We start from the raw sequence: 24,824 nt of genomic DNA, 5'->3' as shown, positions 1-24,824 counted from the left end.
TCTCTGAATGTCTTCAACTGGATCAATTTTTCATGGAGATGATATGCAGGACTTAAGCCAAAGTCATATAAAACTGCTAAATGTCATCGGAGTACTTTACAAACTAAGACAGATACCGGTACGGTGTAATCTTAGTCGTAACACATTGCTTTGTTTGACTCTCTTGAAGTTTTGAAAAATGAAGCCTGATCCCATTAAGCCCGAGAGATTGAAAGAGAAGATAGATTTTGTTTTTGTGTCAGATGTTGTCATCACAACTTGCCGGTACATCTTGTCTCTGAAAGAATTAAAATTTGTGTCCATTGGGTTAAAGATACTGAATGATTCCGAGGATACCCATATTAAACAATATATAGATTTATATATAGAAGAGCTGGCGACTTGTCCGGGGTGTACCCCACCTTTTGCCCGTAGTCTGCTGGGATAGGCTCCAGCAGACATGTGACCCACAAGGTGGATGAGCGGAAAGAAAATGGATGGATAGTTCGAGTCCCTATATTACACACGTGTGTGTTGCATTTACGACTGACACAGAAGGCATGCTGTTATGTTCTCTTTTGCTGATTTAACCTTATCATTGGATGATATTGCTGGTACATTATATTACCGTCAATTTTTATTATTTTTTTCCAATTGGTTGTCAAGATGGAAGCTCAGAGTTCAACAGAATTTATTGCCACCATAGCAATAAACCAGGCTCAGTCATCAACCAAGAAATGGGAGGAGCAAACAAAGGCTGCGTTTACATGCGAGACAGCGGTGCGTTCACGTCTCGCTGAGTTACGGTTCCTCCCATTGCCGTGTTTGATCGCTACACTGCGTCGTAGGGCTGCTACACTGCGTCGTAGGGCTGTAGCGATGCACAGATATCGCGGTACGACACACGATATTCAGCTCACGATACGATTCCCAGAAAAGACTTCAGATTGAAACGCATGCTACACAGCCACTGAAGGAGCCTTGCAGTCCCAGCCAACCGTTTAAAGCACTCATTACGCCATGCATCCCAGCATGAAACTGATTTATTCCGGTCAGACGACGCTGGCAAAGCATTACACAAAATTAAATTTGGGCTGTGACTCTTTATACCCTGTCTATTTATTTTCTGAACTTGTAAATTAGTTTTTGGTTTGGCTGTGTTATGATGCCACGGCTTATATTTTAGGATTCCGTTTGAAGCCTGATTTTAAAGTCGTAACACGCTGACAAAGTTACGATGTACTTTTTACTGTATTGTTTAACATACACATTTTGTTGGTACTTTCCTTTCAAGTACATTTAGACATTTAGAATGGATCTTGGTCAGTGGGCCAGAAAGTCCTCAGCACCCCCCCCCTCCCCCCTTTTACCAATGAATGAATGCAAGGATGCTCAGCACGAGTCAAATAGACATCAGAGCTGGTTGCTGTTGATGGATGAGTTGGGTGAGGGAATCGGGACGAATCAGAATGTGACCCTGGAGTTTATCTTGTTGTGACTTCATCTTCAGTGATTCCATAAATGTGCTCTTGGGAATCTTCTTTCAGATGTGGCTGTAGGGATTACCAGTTGACAGCCGCAGCACCTATTATTTTATTGTCCAAAACTTTGTTCAAATGGCCCCCTTGTGCAACTGTGGTAAATGATGTAAGGCGCTTAATGTGTGTGTGTGGGAGTGTGTGAATTTCTCATTTGAGGTGTAATGCTGGCAACCAGTGTGGAGGAGAGCTATTTAACCGTTTACTCTTGATGACAGTGTTGATTTGGAGAAAATGTAATTGTGCATTGTTCACTTCCATTATACATTATTATAAACGATCGCTTTTTTCAGACTTTAAGACACAGGCCGACTTGTGTTGTGTTCGGCTGAGGATGTTTTCCCTCAGGCAGGCATGTGTAGGCCTGGAATTATGAGCTCCATCGTGCTCAGTCACAGGGTCATGGCACTGTGATGTAAACACGAGGGGCTAAAACACAGATACCACGCTATTGGCCTGAGCACCATGCTGTCTCGTTTTCACAACTCATCTTTGGATGTATTTATTTATGCTGCTAGAGAAAACTACCATTTCCTGTCTTGTTAGAACAAATGGTGATGTTTTTAGATTAAGAATCAGATATCAATCCTGCTGATGAACTTTAGCTCACGCCCGCACAACACAGTAAAAACAGCATCTTGTTCTTATGGTGGCTGCATGTGGGCACAAGACAGGATGTTGTCTAGCCTGGCTCAATAGACAGTGAATAATACAGAAGCAATATAACATTGTGCAAGTTGGAACTGTCCAGTCTAAAGATTATGTCCAAACTTATTTAAGCCAAAGCACTTTGTACTGCAGTTCCGTGCGCTCTTTACTTGTGAGGCCCGCCCTCTCTTGATTAACTTCAGTATTACCTTTAGGGAATGGCGACAAACCTTGACTGGGTTTGGCTTGAGCTGACCAAACGTACGATCTGGCGTTTGCTCATCTGCCTGTCGATGCACCAACAATATGGTTGGAGGTGCCACGTTGCTAATGTGATGACGACACAGGCTTCATGCCGGATGAAAAGAAGTTCCAGGGAGTGATTCATCCAGGAGGGAGATTCCTGTTCATATGCACCACTCAAAACGATATGTAGATGAGTTAATTGTGTTAAATGTACTTTTATTATGCTTTTGTTTTTCGTAGTATTTACACTGTTATGTGTTGTTTAGATAGATGTAGTTACATATTAATATAACTGTAGGCACGGACTGATCTAGTTTCCATTATTTCTTATGGGAAATATAGCTTCAGTTTAGAAAACAAAATTGGTTTTCGAACAGTATTTCAGAACCGGGGTTCCCCTGTAGTTAATAATAGCATCCATAGCTTGTCAATGACCCTCTCCTTCCCCTTCGAGACAGATCAACCCTTCATGGGCAGAAGTATCAAGCAGTGACAGTTAACTTGTGGCCTGTGGGCCATTTCTGGCATACCAAAGCTTCCCTTCCGACCTGCAGAAGATGAATGAAAAATGGAACTGTCCATGTAACATTTAGTACCCAGCAGAAGAGGCCAAGTCTGTCCTGGCCGTGAATTAGCTTGCAGAACCCTGGAAATGGTCCAAATAGCCTGTAACTTGTAGCTCACTCTTCTGCATGCAGAATCTGATTATTTTCCAGCTCTGTCTTCTTTACTCTGTGGCTCCAGCATCAAATCGCCTGCTGCTCAGGTTAGGGTTAGGGAAAATCCTGGGTTGGAGAATCACTTGGGCTGTGCATGGGATGCATTAAACAGCACCTGGTCTTATTTTTATTGGCCAACTATTGTAAAGAGTCTCGAAATAGTGTTTTTATTTCTTTTTTAATTACCGGTATAGTGGACCATAAATTGGTCTGTGTTTTTTATTTTTTTTTATTTTATCTCTGCCTCATTTGTGGACGTCTGAGAGAAGTGTTGGTAGATTATCAATCTCCCTTGTTCTCTAGGAGTTTGCACATAAATTAATAAAGAAATGCCAACCAGCATGCTCATTAAATGCGCATTACAAATTGTGGCCCTCCTTCAAAGATTTCAACATGCCACAGATTAACAGTAGGAGATCTGGTCTTAAATCCATTAAAGTAAAGTCAGAAGATCGGTTTTGTTTTTTTGGTGTACAATTACCCAAAGACAGTTCTTCACCTGAAAAAAGAAATTATTTTTCTCGTAATATTCTTAAACAAAGAATCAAAAATAAATGTTGTGTTTGAGTTGAAGTCTGCCTTCTAGGTACAAGAAGTATTGTTGTAATATTTACCAAGAACATCTGCCCTTGAGATGACTCTCTGCAGACTGGAGTTTGCTTTTCTCTGCAGCTTTTCTCCCCCCAAAAAATAACCTCATATAATCATCATCTGATGAAAGCACTGTGCTGCTCATTCCTTTCTTGTTTCACCCTCCCCCCCTCCAACTTTACACCCCCACCCCCCCACCCCCAATATAAATTAGGTTCTTCCAACCTGCTCAAAGCCGTGCATCCAGTGTTTCATGTTAGCAAGCGTGCTCTGAAACGAGTACTAAGCAGCAGGGTTGCAGGAAAATATCAAACAAAATGGTGCTTGTGAGATCAATTACATGATAGAAAATGGAGGTTTAAGTCGGGCGTATATGCAGCAGCATATAGCTGCTCATATTTTACTGGTTGCCTGCAAGCAGTATAATCTCCTTTCCCTCTTTCAGCCATTTGTAATTGACTATTTTCTTATAGTTAATCCCTTGCACATATCCATCATATAGCATGTTTGTGGGTCAGTGTCGCCTGTCCTGCAGATATACACATCCTTGTGTGTGTGTGTGTGCTGAATAAAGCAGAAATCCCTCGTGTGGCTGTGTGCACCGTGCTGATACAGTGTTTGTCTTTGAGAGGGTGTTCAATGGGGCTGTAAATACTATTTCCAGTTGTTTGCTGTGTGGCACTGAGATTACTATAGCCTTCCATTCATAAGAAGGGGGATTTCCTGTCAAGAACCAGCACTGCTGTCTCAATAAGCCCCTCAGGATGAGAAATATGACCACACACACACACACACACATGCAGCAGTTTCAAAGATGACTCATTCACACACGCTCAGAATTTCTGAGTTGCGCGCTACCATAGCTTCTATTATAGTGTTAAACTACACACACACCCCTAGTGGCATCATGCCAAGTAGGGCAGGGCAACACTGGGGGGACAAGGGACGGAGGTTATTTGGACTAATTGGAGGGTGGAAATCAAGTAAGGCGGGCTCAAACAGCAGCTCGGCTATCACTCTCAGGAAAAGGCTAGTGGTAGCCTATCACCACGGCTCGCTCTGTACTGTCAGATCAGTGCCAGCTGTAGTCTTATTAGAGACAGAAGATTATGTCTGGGGGATGACCTCTTTAAATCTTAGTGGGGAGGAAGGAAAAATGACTTTCCTCTCCATCAGTAAGACATTATTGCAGCCAGAGGCATCCAAGGTGGAAATCAATCTAAATGTACAATTTATGAACTGAGATGATGTCGAAGTGAAATTGGGATAAGGAGATGGGATAAGAGCAGTGAGGGATGAAACGTGATTTATTGGGGTATCTATTACATTTGAATTTGATATAAGCTACATAATGCTACTTTCAGGGTGTAAAAATATTACATCTATTTTTACATGCTAAAAGATTGTCTTGTTTTAGGTGTTTGTTCTATATCTGTATCACAAATAATGAATAAAAGTAATTCCAGATTTCTGCTCGCACGTAAGTCAGTGCTCTGATCTGTTTGTGTCATTTTCTGTTTTAATTATAGAAAACCAAGCATATCACGGCTTCCTAATCTAATTTATGGGAAATAACTACGATGGACGTAAATGGATGTAAAGATGATCATTTTGCATCTCATGAGTGGAAACATGAGGTGTTGGTTTTTATTTTAGGCTCGAGGTTCGTCACCTTCGAATAGGAGCAACAAGAAGTCCCAACAACAGCAAATATCTTCATTGGGCTGCAATGGAATAGTTACATCTTATTACCTTCATGAACAAAAGAGAAAACTAGTTCTAGTTGGGTTGTAGGTTGGTGTTTACTGCATGATGTTCTTACTTTCTGAGGATTACAATACAAAAACACTTTATTCTAGGTAATCTGTGTTCAAATAAATGTGGATTTGAATTTTCAGACTGTCATCCTGAGCTGCAGTAAATGCTGTGGAGCAAGCCCGTGTGATTGCTTTGTTCATTTCCGTGCTTTCTATCTTTATTAGCCACCTTCAGAGGCCGTTGATCACCCCGAGCCATCCTCCTCCTAATCACGAATAGTCGACGTGTTTTCTCTGGCGTTTTTCTCTCTCGTTCTTTTCAAGGAGACTTTGCTGTGAGCTCGAGGAGGAGATACGACTGCTTTCTTTAATCGGGGCTTTCGCCTCCTTGTCATTGGACTTGAGATATTTTAGCTTCTGTGGATGCCATTCAGTCCAAGGTAGCGCGTGCATCAGCAGCGGCGTTGGTGCACCGTTGGGTGATCCGGTGAATCGGCTGCAGCTCGGGGCTGTAACCAATCGTCATTGACGTGCAGCTTGAGCTCTGTGTGTGTTTATTGATTACATATCGTATATTGCAGTTTCAATATTATCCGTGTTTTCTGTCTGTACTGTCTCCACTGATGATTTCACAGCCTTGAAGTATCTTGTTACACAGCTTGTGTTTTTTTGGGGGGGGGGGTGAATAGAGAGATGCTTCGGCCCTGTTATGTGCTTTTAGCCACTAAGCTGCTACCTGGTAATGTGACACTGTTATTCTACGAGGTCTGTGTTCCAGCCAGTTCTTATTAGGTAAAGGAAGAGCCTTGTGGTTCCCCCCCCCCCCCCCCCATTCAGCTGCTTCATAATGTTTGTTTTTCTATTCCTTAGCTGTCTTTGTTTTTCTTCTTTTCATTGTGTCACTCTGACTTTACACATTTTTCTTAGCCACTCATACCAGCAGTGGACATGGACTGGCGTGTTTTCACAGGAACTGATGTCACCATGAACATTACCACCCACGTTGCCAAATACGCCCCCCCCCCCCAAGGGGATGTTGCATGGCAACCGTAAAATGTCATTGTCTAGACTAGAGGATTTATGGAATGTAATGTCATCCAGCAGGGGCAGAAGGAAGGTCTGGCAGAGTACTGGCTTCAGATACCACAGTAGAAGTAGAACCGCTCAATGACGATATCTGTGTGCGTGTGGGAATTTGTACCTTTTAATACAGAAGATCATGCAGTCTATGTGAGCATGCCGGGTTTCAAGCTGCATTTGTTTGACTTTTTTGAAACCTGATTGACCAGGTGTTGCTGCTAATATGGTTATTGGACAAATATTGTCTGGACACATCTGTTTGCCACAGTGCTAGTTTTACAAGTCACATAATCACCACCTATCAGATGTTTGTCATTTTTAACCATATGCTCTAATTGGATCCTAAGACAAGCTGAGCTAATATTAGAAGTGGTTTGGATCGCAGCACCGAAGGTGTTCGGCCAGACATCTGGCGTCTACTGAGAACGTCAGAGAAACGCTGATGCTTAAAATGCAACTGCTTTTTTTTATTATTTAGCTTGACCAGTTTAAATGACAATTTATTTCCTGGATGAAAACAAAGGCATGAACGGTTAATTATTTCATTTTTTTTATGACAAGTCAGTGCCCATAATCACATTCTATTATCAATGTACTTCCTTTGTTAAAGATGTTATACTTTTGTCAGATATCCGTCTTAAACTAGGAATGCTTAATTCATTTTTTTTTTTTTTTTACAAACAATTCTGTTAACTAATAATTCACAATCCATTCCAAACTGTCACCATGTTGTCTTCTTTTAAATCTAAAAAAAACAGCGATGTCATTTTGCTCTTCTCGGTTAGCTCTGCTTCTTCTTCTCCGTTTTTGTCGAAGCCTATATCAGAGTGCAGATGCATGGGCGAGTCCGTCCGTCCGTCCGTCCGTCCGTCCATTTTCTCGTGGACGAGACAATCGCAATTGTCTCGACGACAGCCGCTTATCCGGGTCGCGGGTCTGCTGGAGCCTATCTCTGCTGGCTTACGGGCTAAAGGCGGGGTACACCCCGGATGAGACGCCGACTCATCGTGGGATGCACGAGTCCATTAAAGGAATTAGAGTTGCGCTATTGACTCTATAAATCCTCCATCATTTCATTACAATCTGATAATGTACATTTTCCCATTACCTAGCCCATAACCTATCAGAGTGATTTGATTCTCATTAATATTATGTGTATTCCTATACACTCAGATGTCAACTAATGTGCCTATAAAACATGATGCTATACCAGAGCACGATGGACAACCACTACATCAAAACCGTGAACTATATTACTACTTACTTGCTGAATAACCTGCATGTTGTCTGAGCAGCTTCTCATTCTGTTCCGGAATTCCCTGTAGTTCTGCATGCAGCTCCGGTCTCTGGCGAACCCGCTTAGTATCTGAAGAACTGATTTACTGTCTGCCCGGATGACTGCGAGGATATTATTAGGACACGTTATTTTGATCTGTAATATAAGGTTTGCATCAATGCATCCGGCCGGGACACGCCCTGTCATGCAACGGTCAGAGTGTGGCGGTGCAGAACATGTTTGCCTTTGTGGGAAGCCTCATGCATATTTGTAACGCATATGTATGCATGCTGGAGGGGGGGGGGGGATACAGACCTGTGTTTCATATTAGCATCACACCGAGCCGGATATTTTTACGCTCGCGGCTTCCAAGTGATAATACAGTGCATGCAGAGAGGCACAAGATGGGAAGTGGCTGAATGTGTGGCGTGAAAATATACGAGTAAAGGTCACAGACGTAATACGGAGCTGTGTGGAAAAAGGGAGGGAGGACAACGCGCTGGTGAAAGGTATAAGCGAGCATCTATTCATTATGCAGTCAGTCTTGGTTCATTAATCAATGGCGACGAACTAGCAAATATAGCTTGGAGGGAAACACCTTTGCTAATTTACAATGAAAACACGTTGGACGGAATCCACCAATGAGGTTGGAGCTTTATCCATACTGTAAATTCCCATTGTGTCAGTAAGTGCAAATATTTACTGTCATACTTCAATGGCTCCCCGATCTGCTGTTGTGTTCAGAGATTGTAACAGAAGATCATCTACTGCTGCAACCATGCTGCCTTTGTTTGTGGACTGCAATGCAATGCAAAAAATAAATAAAACATGCTGGTGTAAACCTGCGGGAAAGCTAGTTCTCGGTGATAAGACTTGTCCACTCTGATGTATTTGTCTGCGTAACAAGCCCAGGCTCCTCCTTTTATTCACCCTTATAGTTCTTTCTACGTAAAAAAAAAAAGACCAAATACGTTGTTTGAACACTCCGAGTAGAGAAAGAGTTGAGATTGTGGAGAAAAGGTCTGCAGCCATCTGATGTATTTTTGGTTTGCTGATGTTGTAAGGGCCACCAGCATGCTGGGTGCTATCGTAGCGTACAGTGTGAGGGCGCTTCACAGAATTCCCGTATATTAGATATTAAATGTGCTGCTGATTTTAGTTTATTAACCGGTAAGGCTTCAGATCTGACATATTTTTTTATTTTTAACAATTCTGGATGTGTACATTGTAATAATAGTGTGTATTTAGTGTTCTGACTAGCTTAATAATCTTTTTTTTTTTTTTTTTTTTGCAAACCATTTGGAACATGTACATTTGTAAAAAAAAAAAACCTGGCCAACATCCCAGCGTTATTCAGAAGCACTGGGCTGTCCGTTAAATGTATTCATCAACTCAAAGTGCTCTTAAATACACACGTCTGTAGTAAATATTACCAACACCACTTGGAACATGTATTTGTTCTTCAGGCCTTCATCTCATCATGGTTTGCATTTTCTTACCACAGGAAAATTGTCATCAAGATCGGGAAGAAGAAAAAGCGAAAGCCGGACTCTTCGGAGGATGAGACGGATGAAGATCCGCCCCCTCGACACACTTCTAAAGATATGGACTCGGTAAGGTCTCGTACGACTAACTGCTCAAGTCACGGTTTTCACCGATTCACTTACAAGTTGAAGATATTTTTCCCGAGCCGGGATGGAATAATTGAGATTTTAGAAAGTCTTCATTAGCTTTACTCCACCTTTTGTACCTCCTTCATTCAGAGGCGTTCTTATTACCCGTGGTGCTTCGACCTCCTGTAACACAAAGCAAATGGATGCTTTCCGTTGCTATTCTTGCACGGTGAAGTGGCGTCCTTGGCCTGACTGTTCACACTGCTGCTCGAGCAAAGCTTTGCCGCTTCCTTTTGACTCTGGCTCACATCAAGGTCTCGCAGGCTTTGGTTTTCTCAAGTACTCATTCATATCTGTGTCAATCTCTCACACCCACACACACACACATCAGCTCACATAACACGACAACATATTTGCGTGTGTTTGCGCACATTTATACTCAACAGATTTTTATTAGCAAAAAAAAAATATCGCCCAGTTATTTCAGGTAGTTTAATAAACTAACACAAAAATGAAATCATCACATTCTCTTCAAAGGCAGAGAAGTATTTATACTCCATGGAAGACCAATAATTACTTTGCTGTCAAACGCAACCGTTAATATTATAGCCATTGTTTCTGAGACCTTTGTGAATTGATCAATGCTAGTTGTGGAGGCTCGTCTCCTTTACTTACTGCAGAAATGACAGATGACTGTTATTCCAAACACGACGTGTGTGACTTCGCCTCGCCACTTCTCTCCTTAACTTCCGAGCCGGACTGCTGCTTACGATATGATTTCACTAATTAAACGGTGCCTCTGGCCTTGATTAAAACAGTCTGTTGATGACTCAGTCAAGGTGATCCTGCGAAAGAAGTCCGCGGAGCTATAACAGAAGTGTGGCCACCTCTGGGCTTCAGCCCTATTGTCATGGCATGTCCCAGGCTTGACTTTCCAGCTCGTGGTCAGCCTCAGCTCGGCGTGCATCTCCATGGGGATATTGTACTACACACCTAATTAACTTTGGATCAGTGGCATTTATTCCTAATTAACTACATGTTATCTTTTGAAGGGGCCCATGTATTGATGCAGGGTGCAGCAGCCCGTTCATATGATTATGAACATAATTTTCTCTGGAATTTTCCTTGGTGTAATGAAATCTGGGTCATTCATAGGTCGTGTTTTTGGTGCCTTTAAAGTGGATGGAGAATTAATATAACCCTTCTCACATTGGATTACAGTGACCCATAAATGGACTTGTTATTTATTTTTATTTTTATTGAAGAATATTCACAATAATTTAATTTTCTGTTGTATTTTAATTCTAGTATAAAATTTAAGAAAATTAAATTGGTAAAAAATAATAATATGGACTGTTCTTATTTTTAGTTTCTTTAATTGCAGTTGAGGGAAACCAGGTATTTAGTTTAAACTACAAAACAAAAACATTCTGTCAGTTGAGATATGAATGAATGAAATAATCAGGATAATTTGAATAGTTCTGTAAATGTGTATCTTGCACATTCGCTTCCATTTTTTAGAAGAGGAGATCGAATCGGCAGGTGAAGAGGAAGAAATACGCTGAAGAGCTGGAAGCCAGGATCTCAGATGATGAAGTCAAGGTTACTGTCAAAGCCAAAAAAAGCCACCCTGCAGCATCCAAGGAGTCGGCGCTTCAACTCTTTGTAGTAAGTTATTCTCTTGTACAACTCTAGAGAGCAGAGAAAAGCTTTTTGTTGTAGAATGCATGAAGTGAATGGGCCATGATGTGAACTACAGTGCATTTATTTTAATGCCGGCGTGGAGATAGTCAATGCCTGAATTAACCATTTAAATCCAAATGCTGAGCAATTAAGAGGGAGCTGCTTAAAAACATGTTCCCAGAAATACATGTTCATGTCCGGTTGTTGTATGTTGGGGAGATTGCAAAGATTACAATCTCCCCAACATCCAACAATGTCTTACCTTCCTTCCTTTCCTTATCATTAGAAACATACAGTTGTGTGTGTGTGTGGGGGCTGTGCAGTGTTGACTTATGCTTTTCCAAATTCTTTTTTGAGAGTTGATCAATTAAGTCCTGACACTAAATAATTCACTCAGGAGAATCCCAGTGAAGAGGACGCTGCGGTTGTTGACAAAATCATGTCCTCACGAATCGTCAAGAAAGAGGTAATGGTTTCTTTATTCGTTATAATCAAGTAGCAACACGAGATAGGAATTACTTAAATGCTGTCAACACATTGTTTTACTTTAAACAATACTTTGTGATATTATATTACGCAACCATTGTACTATTTTTGGGAGATTATTTTACGTTCTCGTGTCCCTTGGAACCTCTCTGTAGGTTTCTCCAGGAGTGGCGATTGAAGTGGAGGAGTTGTATGTGAAATACAAAAACTAGTAAGTTTGTTCTTTTAGCTGTGACATTTTTAAAAAATCAAACCATGCCAGAAATATTGTGTGTTCTACAACTGCACCACAAAGTTGTTATCTTATGCCATTCCAGACTTCACTGTTGCACTCCCTGGATTTTAACAAGAAATCCAACAAGCAAAAATAAAAACAATAAACAGATGTCCTTCTTTTTAAAAGCATGTTAAATTTAAAGTATGTGATTTACACAAGCATCGCAGCTGGGGTGGATTTGGTATTCGGCAAACATTCAAATTCAGCAGCAGTGATGTAATGTATCTTCTATGAATGTATCTTCTATGAAATCGAGCGCATCGTTGAAAACTTCAGAAAAATATTTTCTTTTGACTTGTCAAGTTGTTCTTGACACTTTTAAACCGCAAACAAAGAGACCAATAACTATAAATGGCATTTCAATAAAATCTGTGATCACACCTGGTGGACGCAGATGTTGTTTCAACCTTAGTGTGTGTGTTTCTGTGTGTGTGTGTGTGTCTGGTCTCAGCTCCTACTTGCACTGTGAGTGGGCCACAGAGCAGAAGCTGGAGAAGGACAAGAGGATACAGCAGAAGATCAAACGTTTCAAGATAAAACAAGCACAGAGAGCGCTCATCTTTGCAGATGTAAGGCTGTGTGGACAAACTGTCTACTTCCTCTTTGTGTACACACATAATCAGGCATTTACAATAAACAGATGTAGAATTTCACAACTCTTAGAACATTTGTGCTTATGTGGACGCAAGATTTCCTTTTTGTGTTTTCTTTGTGTGGGCTGGCACATCTGTGATGCATATATTAGAATTTATTTTTACTTGCTCAGTCGTTACAGCCGTGATGCCGATCTCAGACTCCAGATGGTGAGTGGGCACTTGAGGTTTATTCTCTCGTTTACTCTCTTTCTTCCCTTCTTCTTGTTCTTGCTGTCTCGCTCAGATGGAAGAGGAGCTCTTTAACCCGGACTACGTAGAGGTAGACCGGGTGCTGGAGGTGTCGTATTGCGAGGACAAAGACACAGGAGCGGTAAAGTGAATAGTTATTCAGCAGTGTCTGTGTGTTGTGTTGTGTCCTCGTGCGTGAGCGTGTTTAGCTCGCGTTCGTGTTGTGGTTTTTCAGCTCATTCTTCGCTCTCGTGATGTCTTTGTATCTCAAGTGCCCAAGGCCATTCTAATGGGCTTCCGTGCGGCCTTTGTTAAATGTATAAAAGCTCGGCCTGGCCTTGCGCTTGCTCCTTGGTTGTAATTTTCCTCTGCCTGATTCAGGAGGTGGTGTACTACCTGGTGAAGTGGTGCTCTCTGCCTTATGAGGACAGCACCTGGGAACTGAAGGATGATGTAGATCAAAGCAAGATTGAAGAGTTTGAGCAGCTGCAGGCAGTGAAGCCCGACTCGCGCAGAGTGGTGAGCCATACCCGACATTCTTCACTGATCTACCTCCATTTTCCATGTTTGTTCCAACACTGTGGAACGAAATTTGTTTTGGGGTTTTTTTTTTGCTGGTATTTTGAAGTGTAAATAAGGGAGTTTCTGAAATTCTTGTTTGTCTTTTATAATGATGAATATATATTTTTTTGTCAGGGAATCTTACTGGGAATGTGTTTCTCCTGGACCCACAAGACGTAGCGACGGGGAAATTAATGGGCATCATTCGGCAAATGTTAAACATGCGTACAAAAGACCACACTAACACAGCGATGTGAACAAACTGGGGAGACTCAGAAACAGAAGCTGTCAGTCACTTCAAAAGAAGTGAATGATGTTTCTACTCTAAAAATAAAGATAGATAGATTTTTTTTTTAATCTGGGGCATTGGCATTCAGATTAAACCTTGTGGTTATAATTATACTTTTGTGTCATAATTTGTATAATCTTCAGTGTAGAATTAATTATAAAAAATTATTTCTCATTTAGGAGCGTCCTCCGACGAATCTGTGGAAGAAAAGGGAGCAGTCGAGGGAATATAGGAATGGCAACAGCCTCAGGGATTACCAGCTGGAGGGTGTCAACTGGCTTCTGTTCAACTGGTACAACAGGTTAGATTAAAGATTATACTTGTGTGCATGCAAAACACCCAAAACCGTTAAACTTTGGCGTGAAATAGTCGTTGTGTGTTGTCTAACTGAAATATGCTCTTGGCCAGGATCAAATCTAGAGTTAAAAATGGAAACTCCTGCACACGGTCTCCTTCTGCAAAAAAGGTTTAGTCATATTTCAAACGACTATATAAATTGAGTGTAGGTTATTCTAAAGATTATTCTAAAGATGAACTCCATGGTCTGATGTCAGTGTTATATATGCGTAACCTAAATAATAATACAATCATATTAAATTCAGGTGGAATCCAGCTACAACTTTAATCAATACAATTGAACAAAATGCTAGAATAATGGGAAATAGTTGAGGCTTTTCAAGTCGCAGTGTAAAAACATGAAGTCTCTATTTTATATATAGCTAATATTCTTGGGAATATCTTCGTGACATATCATGCGTGTGCTTCAGTAGCTGCAGCACACACAAGCCAGTTGTAGATTTAACATATATCTTACACCTCAAGCAAAATGATGCGTCTTTATAAATTCTGTTTCCTGTGATGTTTCATTATTCCCAAGCAAATAGAATGCTAAAGAATATTTATTGATTCTGAGATTCTACGTAGGCATTTTGTCTGGTCTCCTCTGAGTACATTGAGACTGCAGATAATGGATAATAAATCATTGTTCCAACACAGTGTGTGTGTGTGTGTGTGTGTGTGTGTGTGTGTGTGTGCGTGTGTGCACACCACGGTGTAATTTATCTGTATTCACATTATTTGCTTGAGCCTGTGAGTTACATTTCCTGTCAAGGTCCACACTGCCACACGAAAAATTGCCTCTTTTCTCCCCCCAATCACAAAATAATCTGCACGTTACATCCGGAATATGTGGCGCCAGTGTGCTTGCATTAACCCCGGGAATGTATTGTATGTGTGAGCATGCAGGATCTGATGCATGCCTACGCATAGATATTCATCAAAATGTGGAGAGCTACTGAAGAGGCCAGTGGGGATATATGCAAGTTGCAATTAGCATCAAGACATAATATCCCCACCCACTGGATGACTCAACAAATGGTTTGACAATGCAGACACCATAAAACAAAGGCAATTTTATTTTCCATTAGACAGTATCTCATCTCTTTACTGCTGATGATGTCACCCCCCCCCCCCCCCCCCCCAACCACCACTGTTCACAGTTTACTCTATTAGTATAAGAATTTCTTTATTTTTTTTCATTGTTTCCCTCCCTCTCCTTCTATTTCTTCATCTTCATCACATTCTATTGTAACCCAACATATTATATCCACATACAGTGTCTAATACAAGAGGTGCACTCTTTCTAAATATGAGCCAAACATGTCACCACTTCTTCTAACTGTTATTTTTATTTTTTTATATCTGCACCCATCAGACGAAACTGCATCCTGGCAGATGAGATGGGCCTGGGAAAGACCATCCAGTCCATCACATTCCTACAAGAGATCCGTTATGTGGGCATTAAAGGGCCATTCCTCATCATCGCCCCGCTGTCCACCATTGCCAACTGGGAGCGCGAGTTCCACACTTGGACCCATCACAATGTTATCGTCTACCACGGCAGCATGGTCAGCAGGCAGATGCTCCAGCAGTATGTGATGTATTTCAGGGATGCACAGGTAAAGGGACATCGAGCACAGAGACATTTCTGTGTTATTTTTTGGGGTTTTTTACAGGTAATGTTAAGGTGTGATTACAAAAACCCTTAGGTTGGGTTTTAGTCCGGAGGCATCAAAGCGATTCTGAGATAGCCAATTAGAGGGCGCAGGGGTGAAAGTCCTTTTGGCTTTAACATGTACAATATAACACGTGTGGTAAAAGGTTTACAGCCTTAAAATGCATATAATAATTGTAAAAAAATAAATTATTCTCTCAGAACTCAATTACAATCAAAATCTTTTGGGATTATTATCAGTTATGGTTTCACTGCTTCAGTTCAGTTAGTCTTGCATCCCGAACACAAATCATGAAGATTTAAAGGCTCATTAGTTCCCGTTGACACATTGGACCTAATGCTCTGTGATATGAGTGGAAATGAACTTCAGATTAGAAAATGTTGATTCACTTTGTTAAAAAAAAAAGAAAGCGATAAGAATTTGTGTTGCTCGTCTGATGATTTGTTAGAAAACAAGATGCAGCAATAGAATTTGGGTATTGAAATCCCAGACATAATGCTGGTAAAGGGTTTCTGTGAGGAAAAATACTACATTATATTTTGCATTCATGTTGTTACATGCTGTGATGATTTGAACTTCTCACGAAGCCTGCTGTCGAGTGTGAGGACATTTTTTATGAATAAACGGTTCTAACATAGCATATGACAAGATTCAGACAAAGCCACGCGCCTGCAGGAAGTGGGCTGCTAGGTAGTTAGTGAGCCTTTGGCGAAGGCTTTCTGTGTTTGGCAGGCCATGTGATGTGTCACAGCAGGCAGTTAGAAGCTCTTAGTGTTCAGATGAACCGTAGGAGGAATTAAAGCGATAGTGAGAGCAGAGCAGAGCAGAGCGGAGCGGAGCGGAGCCGCCACCAGGCAGCCTGTGATGTCACGGCAGCCTCCGAGGGGAGCTCACTGTCACCGCTGCTCAGGCATATCAGAGAGAGGCGCTACTCTTCAGCAGCCTGTTGGCTGAGCTAGCTGTGGGAGGGGGTTACTCGATTACTGAGTGTCCCTTGAGGATCGTTGCCAAGGCAGCAGAAACAAACGGAGAGGCGGGCTGAAGCAAAATCTCCCCAAACAGAAAACAAACAAGTAAACAGCACAGCGTGAACACAAGCCCGGTTGGTGCATATTCATGTCTCGGTTCTGCTGCAGATACCTTTCAGACCTAAAGGTGAACTTTTTTTTTTTTTTTTTATTGTTGATAAAAACTAAAAAATAATCCAAGCTTTCAGATTTAGGACATTCATAAGAGCTAAGAAGAGCAACTCCTCGTGGGCGCTGGAGAAATACAAAATTAAATATCTTCACACAATCTTCTCTTCTTCCTCGCAGTATTCTCGCAGAAACCAGCTTTGCACTTGTGGAATATCTTGTACATAAAAACACAGATGCGATCATGTAGTCATTTTATGAACGCTTTCAACTTATTTGGTGACTCTTGTTGCACCTATTTCCCCCTTTTTGGTCTCAAGGGTCGTGTGTTGAGAGGAGCCTACAAATTCCACGCTGTTATCACCACGTTCGAGATGATCCTGGGAGGTTGTCCCGAACTGAACGCCATAGAGTGGCGCTGCGTTATCATCGATGAGGCCCACCGCCTCAAGAACAAGAACTGCAAGCTGCTCGAGGGCTTCAAGCTCATGAACCTGGTACATATTCCACTGAATGAGTGTTTTGACATTAACAATTCTGTGAAAATGTTTAACTCTTTATAAATATGCAATGAAATAAATGAAACCCATCAATATAAAAACATTTTTAACAGTTTGATGCACGAGTTTTTGATGAATGAGACATTTAGTAATTTCTGCCTCGTGCATTTTGTCCTCTTTCAGGAACACAAGGTCCTTCTGACGGGTACTCCGCTCCAGAACACAGTCGAGGAGCTCTTCAGCCTGCTCCATTTCTTGGAGCCAACTCGCTTTCCCTCAGAAAACACTTTCATGCAGGAGTTTGGAGACCTAAAGACTGAGGAGCAGGTGAGCTCATGGATGCAAAGAAATGCCTTTTGTGAATTTATAATACAAATGTTTGCGCTTCTGGTGCCGTTTTTCGTATTAGCAAATTATTTGAAATGAAGGCCAAATTGATCGTATTAGCGCTCCACAAAACACATTGCTGCTCAGATAGGAAGATCCTCTTGGTACAGATGGAACTCTTGAAATGAGGCTTTTTCTAACTAGGCCACAGTGACATTTTTTTACACTAGCATATGTGCACACACACAAACCATATGGCGAACAATGATAGTAGATGAGAGCGTATTATGCTGCTAATTGTCGAACCAAGCGTTAACACGATTTCTACAAAGAAAAGCTTTTTAACTCTTCATCGAAATTGATGTAGTTTAGCATTTCATTTAGGGTGAAAAGAGATATCTGATGATAGAAGTGTCATGTCGCTACTGTGAGTCAAACTATTTTCGACAGCTTGTACTCAACATGTAGTACTTTATCTGTAGGCTCTTCATGTAAGTGAGAATGCAAAATATTTAGCACAGTTGAAGTTGCTGTTGCTGTTGAGACGTGAAGGTTCTGTGCATAGAAAGTAATTACAATAGTCCTGTGAACTGTAGATAACAATGATATTCATAAGACTTTTATTATTAAATAGTAAATATTACAACTTGGCCTTAGTTAACGTTAAAATCTTATTTACCTAATGGACATTTGGAATTTCTTCCAATTATGGTCATGAAATGCACATTTCCATATTTCAGTTCGAGGTTGGAATTGAAACTGGAGGGCTTGTTCTGATTAAATAGAACAATTATTCTCAATTCAGGAATGGAATATTCAGAGGAGCACCTAGTTGAATCGGAACCAGCCTAAACCGGACACGTGTGCCCGATACTTGTGTTGCAGCCATAAGTCTCCTTTCCCGTTTGGGTCGCAGGTACAGAAACTTCAGGGAATCCTGAAGCCCATGATGCTGCGCAGGTTGAAGGAGGACGTGGAGAAGAAGTTGGCCCCGAAAGAGGAAACCATCATCGAGGTTGAGCTCACCAACATTCAAAAGAAGTACTACCGTGCCATCCTCGAGAAGAACTTCTCTTTCCTGGCTAAAGGAGCTGGTCAGGCAAATATGCCCAACCTGGTCAACACCATGATGGAGCTGAGAAAATGCTGCAACCACCCCTACCTCATAAAAGGTAGGATGGGGCATGTGTAGTTGTGATCTTGGAGACAATTGGCAGATTGTTCAGTTCAACAATATTCTGCTGAGTCGTCAAGAGGTGTCGTGGATTCCTCACGTTTTTAGCTGCTTTCATACCATCCGTGATCGCTGCACGAGACTACCAAGTGGCTTTCTGAGGGTTTTTTTATTATGCAAATGTCCTGTGAAATAAAGAGTAAAGCTCAGCTTTAAAGAATGAATGTTACTGAAATAAAACCCTGCAGAGAGCATGAGTATTTTAAAAGGCGGCGCGGCTCAAGTATCCATTTCTTTGCTTATGTCAGGAGCAGAAGAAAAGATCCTCGAGGACTTCAGGGAAGTGTATAGCCCCGCGGCCATTGACTTTCATCTGCAGGCTATGGTGCAATCAGCCGGGAAGCTGGTCCTTATTGACAAACTGCTGCCCAAGATGAAGGCGGGTGGGCACAGAGTGCTCATATTCTCCCAAATGGTGCGTTGCCTGGACATTTTGGAGGACTACCTCATTCAGAGAAGGTAAGAGTGACCAATGATGATCTTTACTTTGCAGCTCAGACTAAACAATTCCTTCCCACTTCCTTGTGAGAAAGCGATTTCAATGATGCCACTCCTCTCTTTTCTCTGTCATGCTTCTCACAAAACACCATCCATTGCAATAAAGAAAGAATCGGCCGCGTGAAGGTTTTCAGTCACGATAGCTTGTGTCATGTTTAAATCTATGCTAAAGCCCTGAATCATTATATTCTGTCTTAGTCATGGTATTGGAGAAATCATATTCTCATTTAATTAAGAGCGTTACATGATGCCAGTGCTCAGAAATGTTAAGTCGGTATCATCCTCTGGCTTTATTGTGTTTGTGATGATTTACAGGCCGGATTGGTGCCACAGTATGTTGGGAGCACTCGGTAGCTGCTTCTCATGTTGTAAAAGATGATCTGACTTTTACGAGTCCAATGAGGGACAGAATGTCTGCATGAGTAGCTGGCAGTGGCACAGCTGGGCCAAACGGCTCGTCCACCCATTGCGTACCCATCTACCTACTGTCTACTTGCATTTAGCACATTCGGGGTCATACACCTTTGGGTTTTACGTGTTGGTTTCCATACTACTACTACTGCTGTACTTTCGGCTTGTCCGACCTCCTCCACTTCACCCTGTCCTTTGCGCCGTCCTCCCCCCCCCCCCACCAGCCACTCTCATGTCCTCCCTCACACATGTCTGGTTCATCGCCCAGCCCAGGTAATAAGAGTGGGTCCTGTTCACCGAGCCTGCATGTCTTTGGGCAACTGCAGGGCATTTCAAATAGTGTTATGTATTTGTTCATGTAGGCGAATTGGATACCATCTTTTCTTTTTTCTTTTCTTGCCATTGTATGACCAAAAAGGATTTCATGTTGCATATAAAAAAAAACCACGGCATTTATTTTTGTCGATATTGTGCTTCTGGTTCAGAAAGCAAACATTGATGAAGTTGTAAGTTGCCATCAAGTTCATGGGAAAATTGTCAGCTGGCCAGTAGCTTTAGAATTCATTTTAAATTTACAAATACAGTTTTAGTTTCTGAGTCTCTTCCATTTTTCTCAAATGTCCAAGCTCCTCAGTGTTTTCCATTTCGTCTTCTTGGCCTTTTTGGGTCTTTATTTGTCTCTTTGTCTTCTGGCTTCCCACCAGCAGCTGGAGCAAGCCCTAAACTATTGTTAAACATGTGAAGATGCTGCTGAGTGCAGACAGACAGGGTTCAACAGCGGGTTATGGAAGCCCTTGGGGCGACACCACATTAGACAAGCAGGAGTTTCTGTGAGGCTTCTTGAAGTGGATCCCCCTGAGGAGGGAAGGAGGGTCAGATTGTGGGAGGGAAAGAGAATAATGGACACAAGGATGAAAGAACACAACCATTCCTTCTAGATACTATTTTTTTTTCTTTGAAGATATTGTTTCTCAGGTGTAGAAGGGAAGCAGACTAAAAATAGGGTTTTGGATCCAAAGACCTGCTCGTAAGCATTAAAAGTTCTCACAGTTTAAATGAAGTTTATTCCACTAAAACTCCTTTGGAAAACATGAACCAGTAAGGCCTTTTGAGTGTGCATTGACTGAATAAAGCATTAACTACGGCTCAAAATGCAGACCATAATGACTTTTTATGTTTCAGGTACTTGTACGAGCGCATAGACGGACGTGTCCGTGGGAACCTGCGGCAGGCAGCCATCGACCGCTTCAGCAAGCCTGACTCGGAGCGCTTTGTTTTCCTGCTGTGCACGAGAGCTGGCGGACTGGGCATCAACCTCACGGCAGCGGACACCTGCATCATCTTTGACTCTGACTGGAACCCGCAGAACGACCTGCAGGTGGGACACGCTGCTGCTTATATGAATGCATGTCAGTGTAATCCGTTTGTCCATCAAACGTGCACACGCGACGCGATTCACACGCGTTTCTGTGCCATCCGCAGGCCCAGGCTCGCTGCCATCGGATTGGTCAGAACAAGGCAGTGAAGGTGTACCGACTGATCACCAGGAACTCGTACGAGCGAGAAATGTTCGACCGGGCCAGCCTCAAGCTGGGCCTGGACAAAGCAGTGTTGCAAAGCATGAGTGGCCGAGATAACAGTCTGGGAGGAGGCACCGGGGGAGGGGTAGGTTTGAGAACTGTCCAGATGGGCTGTAGAAGAAAGCGAGAGTTGAATTACTTTTTCATGTCAAGTGTGTCAAGTTTTCAGTTGCTGCCTGTGTTGAATACAGTCCATTTCAAAACTTAGCTGGACGTACAATCATCATCTTATCATGACACAGAAAAGTACAAAAGCCTGGTGCGTCACTCAGACAATTATAAAGTACGCATTTCTTATTGCGATACAACACTTACCGGTACTTTAACCATGTTTATTTATTTTTTTCTAAAACTCAACATTTCATTTCCTCAGTGTTAGATTTTGTCAGTAATATCTCCTCCTTTATCGTCCTGCTCTGTCTAGCGTCACATTACGTTGACTAAAATCATGAACGACATCTGGAACCTGACTCTTAATTTAACAGTCAGGACACTATTGCTGTGAGAATCAGACTAAATGGTTCCTCGTGTGGTGAATTACACAAATCGAATGAAGAAAGATTCCCTCCAGTTGTTGTTCCAAAAATAACAAAAGTCAATAGTTCACAATATAATCAGTCCTGAATGACAACGGAGGAAAACTGTAACAGATGGCAGACGGCAGCAAGAAACGAGCCGTCCACAAACCGGAACACTTGGAGTTCATCCCAAAATGTCGATTTGAAGTCGAACCAGTCTCATTACTTAATGGGGGAGTGTGTCGGAGGATGTTTGTCTGTGGTTGGTGAGGGAATTGAGATTTAACTGAAACATTAAGACATCTGGTCTGATTGAATATATCAGCATAATAAGCAGCTGCTGAGGCTGAATAAAACTGTGTTGATATTAATGATCCAATGTGTTTGATTGGGTGCTGCCTGTTTCATTCATTGAGTTGCTGGAGCCGATCCCAGCTCTCTATGGGCAGAGGCCGGGGTTTCACAGTCCTGTAATTCTATAGTCGATTTTATTACCTGTTGGAATATAATGAAATGTTTTTTAAACAAAATATCTCTGACCTTCCAGGCAGTTCAGCAACAGCTATCCAAGAAGGCGATTGAGGATTTGTTGCGCCGTGGCGCATATGGTGCCATCATGGACGAGGAGGATGAAGGGGCCAAATTCTGTGAGGAAGACATCGACCAGATCCTCCAGCGTCGGACAAAGACCATCACCATTGAGTCCGAGGGAAGAGGCTCCACGTTTGCTAAGGTGACGGAACGAGACAAATGCAACTGCTCTAACACAAGTGATGGAGGTCAGGAAATACAAATTTGAAATTATTCTCATGTCTTTCAGGCTAGTTTTGTTGCATCCGGAAACCGCACAGACATCTCTCTGGATGACCCCAACTTCTGGGACAAATGGGCCAAAAAGGCCGACATTGACGTTGATATGGTCAATGGCCGAGTGAGTGTTGCACCAAAGAAAAGCGTGTGCACACCAAGTCATCATTGTTTCTCACAAAGGCATGAGGGCTGGACATCTTGTGATGCTGCTGTTATTTGAGTTGCTCTACAAAACCCTTTCATCAAAGTTAGCTTTCCTTCGATTACCCCTTTGCAGAACAGCTTGGTGATCGACACTCCTCGTGTCAGGAAGCAGACCAGACCTTTCAGCGCCACCAAGGACGAGCTGGCGGAGCTTTCAGAGGGCGAAAGTGAGAACGACGAGACCAAACCCAAGCTCAGGCGAAACTACGACCGCCTGAATAGCTACGGGCGCACAGAGTGCTTCAGAGTAGAGAAGAACCTGCTCGTCTACGGGTGAGGCTGATTCAAAAGCTTGAAGCCGTCAAACCACTGATATAAAAACAGGACCTCAGCTGACGATGTGTAACAGGGTCGAGGATGCATTGGTTTCTATTTCACCCACTCTAAAGGGCCGTGATGAGTTTCACAGCAGAACTGATGTCTTCACTGTGAGGCCCCTTTCTTAAATGTTTCCTCTTCCCTCTTGTTGTTCAGGTGGGGCCGATGGAAGGATATTCTCAAGCATGGTCGTTTCAAAAAGCAGTTGACAGAATGGGATGTGGAGTCCATTTGCCGGGCACTTCTGTCTTACTGCCTGGTGCATTACCGTGGCGATGACAAAATCAAAAGCTTCATGTGGGACCTCATTGCCCCGACTGAAGACGGGCGCACCAAGGAGCTGCAGAATCACCTCGGTAAGCCTCAGCCTTCATTTTCACTGGATCCCTTCTCACGTCTCACACCTGGCAGTGGTATATGGAGATGTTACACCTGTAAATGATGTCGCCTTGTTCCACCAGGTCTGTCCGCCCCAGTCCCAAGGGGCAGGAAGGGTAAGAAGGTGAAGACCCAGTCCAGCTCTTTCGACATCCACAAAGCTGAATGGCTTCGGAAACACAATCCAGAGCACATCCTTCAGGACGACGGCTACAAGAAGCACCTGAAACACCACTGCAACAAGTAGGTGTTTCCTGATCCCACGAGAAAACGTAGCGAGTGAATCTACGCTTGAATAACATCAAGAGCTGTACAGTTTAAGAAAACAGCCATTTCTCTTGTTCTCTGGCAGGCGGTCATTATTCACTTCTAGCACAGATTGCATCGCTTTAATTTTAACAAAATGAAGATAGATAAAAAAAAAAAACGCATAATTTTCACATGGCTCAAGTTTTTTTGCTTTAAGCCACAGTAATTATGAGGCCCTGAAATATCTACTGGAGTTGGCAATCAGCTGGTTAGTTAATTAATGGACATGCGTCACATGGAGACCAGCTAATAGATGAGTCATAGCAAGGCTCCGGCCTCGCTAATGGCCGACGTGGATCTCTCTTATTTACAGAGACAGAAAAAATGATGGCTGCTATCAAAGCAGGGATCACTGCGATATGAAGTCAGACAGGGGGCGGGGTTGTCCACAGGGCTTTAGACACAATACACATAGAAAGTTCTCCTTTGTTTCCTGGGCCGATCGCTCTGAATACAAGGATTGTCTGATTTGTGAAACACTGAGCAAACGAACACACACCATCAGCTAGGCTTGCTGACTTCTGCATTTTTTTGGTCTGATGGCCTGTAATGTGACTGGTGGGGGGGGGGGGGTACCCATAGAAGTCCTCCATAGAAACCTTCCTTCCTCGGCCAAAAGAAAGATTTTAAGAACACTACATGCTCTATTTTTATTTATTATTTTCAACAGCAACAGCTGTTGAAATCAGTGTTCAGGCAAAAATAATTCCAAAGAAATAATATGAGTCAAATCTCATGCCATGTCAGACGTGATCGCCTGGCACTCAGAGCCTGCTGACTGTGCTGCGTGATCAAGCATCACAGCGTTAATGACTCCCCCGTGAGTCAGCCTCGGCTCCACGGCCTTCTTCTGCTGCCAGAGCGTGACCACATGATGACTGGAGATGGGCGGCTCACATCTCCCTGCAGTGGCGACGCAGATCACCGAGTTACCAAGTTAATTGATCGAGCTTAGTGTGGATACTAGTCAGACTGTGATTCATGTATATTGTGTCCTGCTCTGTGAAAGGCCTGATGAG

The 24,824-nt window shown here is 42.4% G+C and overlaps 1 protein-coding gene across 1 annotated transcript in view; it reads left to right on the top strand.

Annotated features, from left to right (window-relative positions):
- The window catches only part of chd9 (chromodomain helicase DNA binding protein 9), a 52,457-nt gene that overhangs the window by 18,477 nt on the left and 9,156 nt on the right, over positions 1–24,824 (top strand). The window contains exons 3-22 of the mRNA XM_068739116.1: positions 9,339–9,447; positions 10,969–11,115; positions 11,528–11,596; positions 11,772–11,827; positions 12,345–12,462; positions 12,773–12,859; positions 13,099–13,236; positions 13,747–13,868; positions 15,282–15,525; positions 17,039–17,215; positions 17,402–17,545; positions 18,462–18,717; positions 19,028–19,238; positions 20,871–21,066; positions 21,171–21,353; positions 22,334–22,519; positions 22,607–22,717; positions 22,874–23,073; positions 23,275–23,474; positions 23,580–23,739. Of these exons, the coding sequence (XP_068595217.1) occupies positions 9,339–9,447; positions 10,969–11,115; positions 11,528–11,596; positions 11,772–11,827; positions 12,345–12,462; positions 12,773–12,859; positions 13,099–13,236; positions 13,747–13,868; positions 15,282–15,525; positions 17,039–17,215; positions 17,402–17,545; positions 18,462–18,717; positions 19,028–19,238; positions 20,871–21,066; positions 21,171–21,353; positions 22,334–22,519; positions 22,607–22,717; positions 22,874–23,073; positions 23,275–23,474; positions 23,580–23,739 (3,114 nt within the window). The remainder of the gene's footprint in view (positions 1–9,338; positions 9,448–10,968; positions 11,116–11,527; positions 11,597–11,771; positions 11,828–12,344; positions 12,463–12,772; positions 12,860–13,098; positions 13,237–13,746; positions 13,869–15,281; positions 15,526–17,038; positions 17,216–17,401; positions 17,546–18,461; positions 18,718–19,027; positions 19,239–20,870; positions 21,067–21,170; positions 21,354–22,333; positions 22,520–22,606; positions 22,718–22,873; positions 23,074–23,274; positions 23,475–23,579; positions 23,740–24,824) is intronic.

The sequence above is a fragment of the Brachionichthys hirsutus genome, chromosome 1 (assembly GCF_040956055.1).
Source record: "Brachionichthys hirsutus isolate HB-005 chromosome 1, CSIRO-AGI_Bhir_v1, whole genome shotgun sequence".
Lineage (NCBI taxonomy): Eukaryota > Metazoa > Chordata > Actinopteri > Lophiiformes > Brachionichthyidae > Brachionichthys > Brachionichthys hirsutus.
Note: the sequence above shows the minus strand (reverse complement) of the source record. Positions and strands in the feature narration are given on the sequence as shown.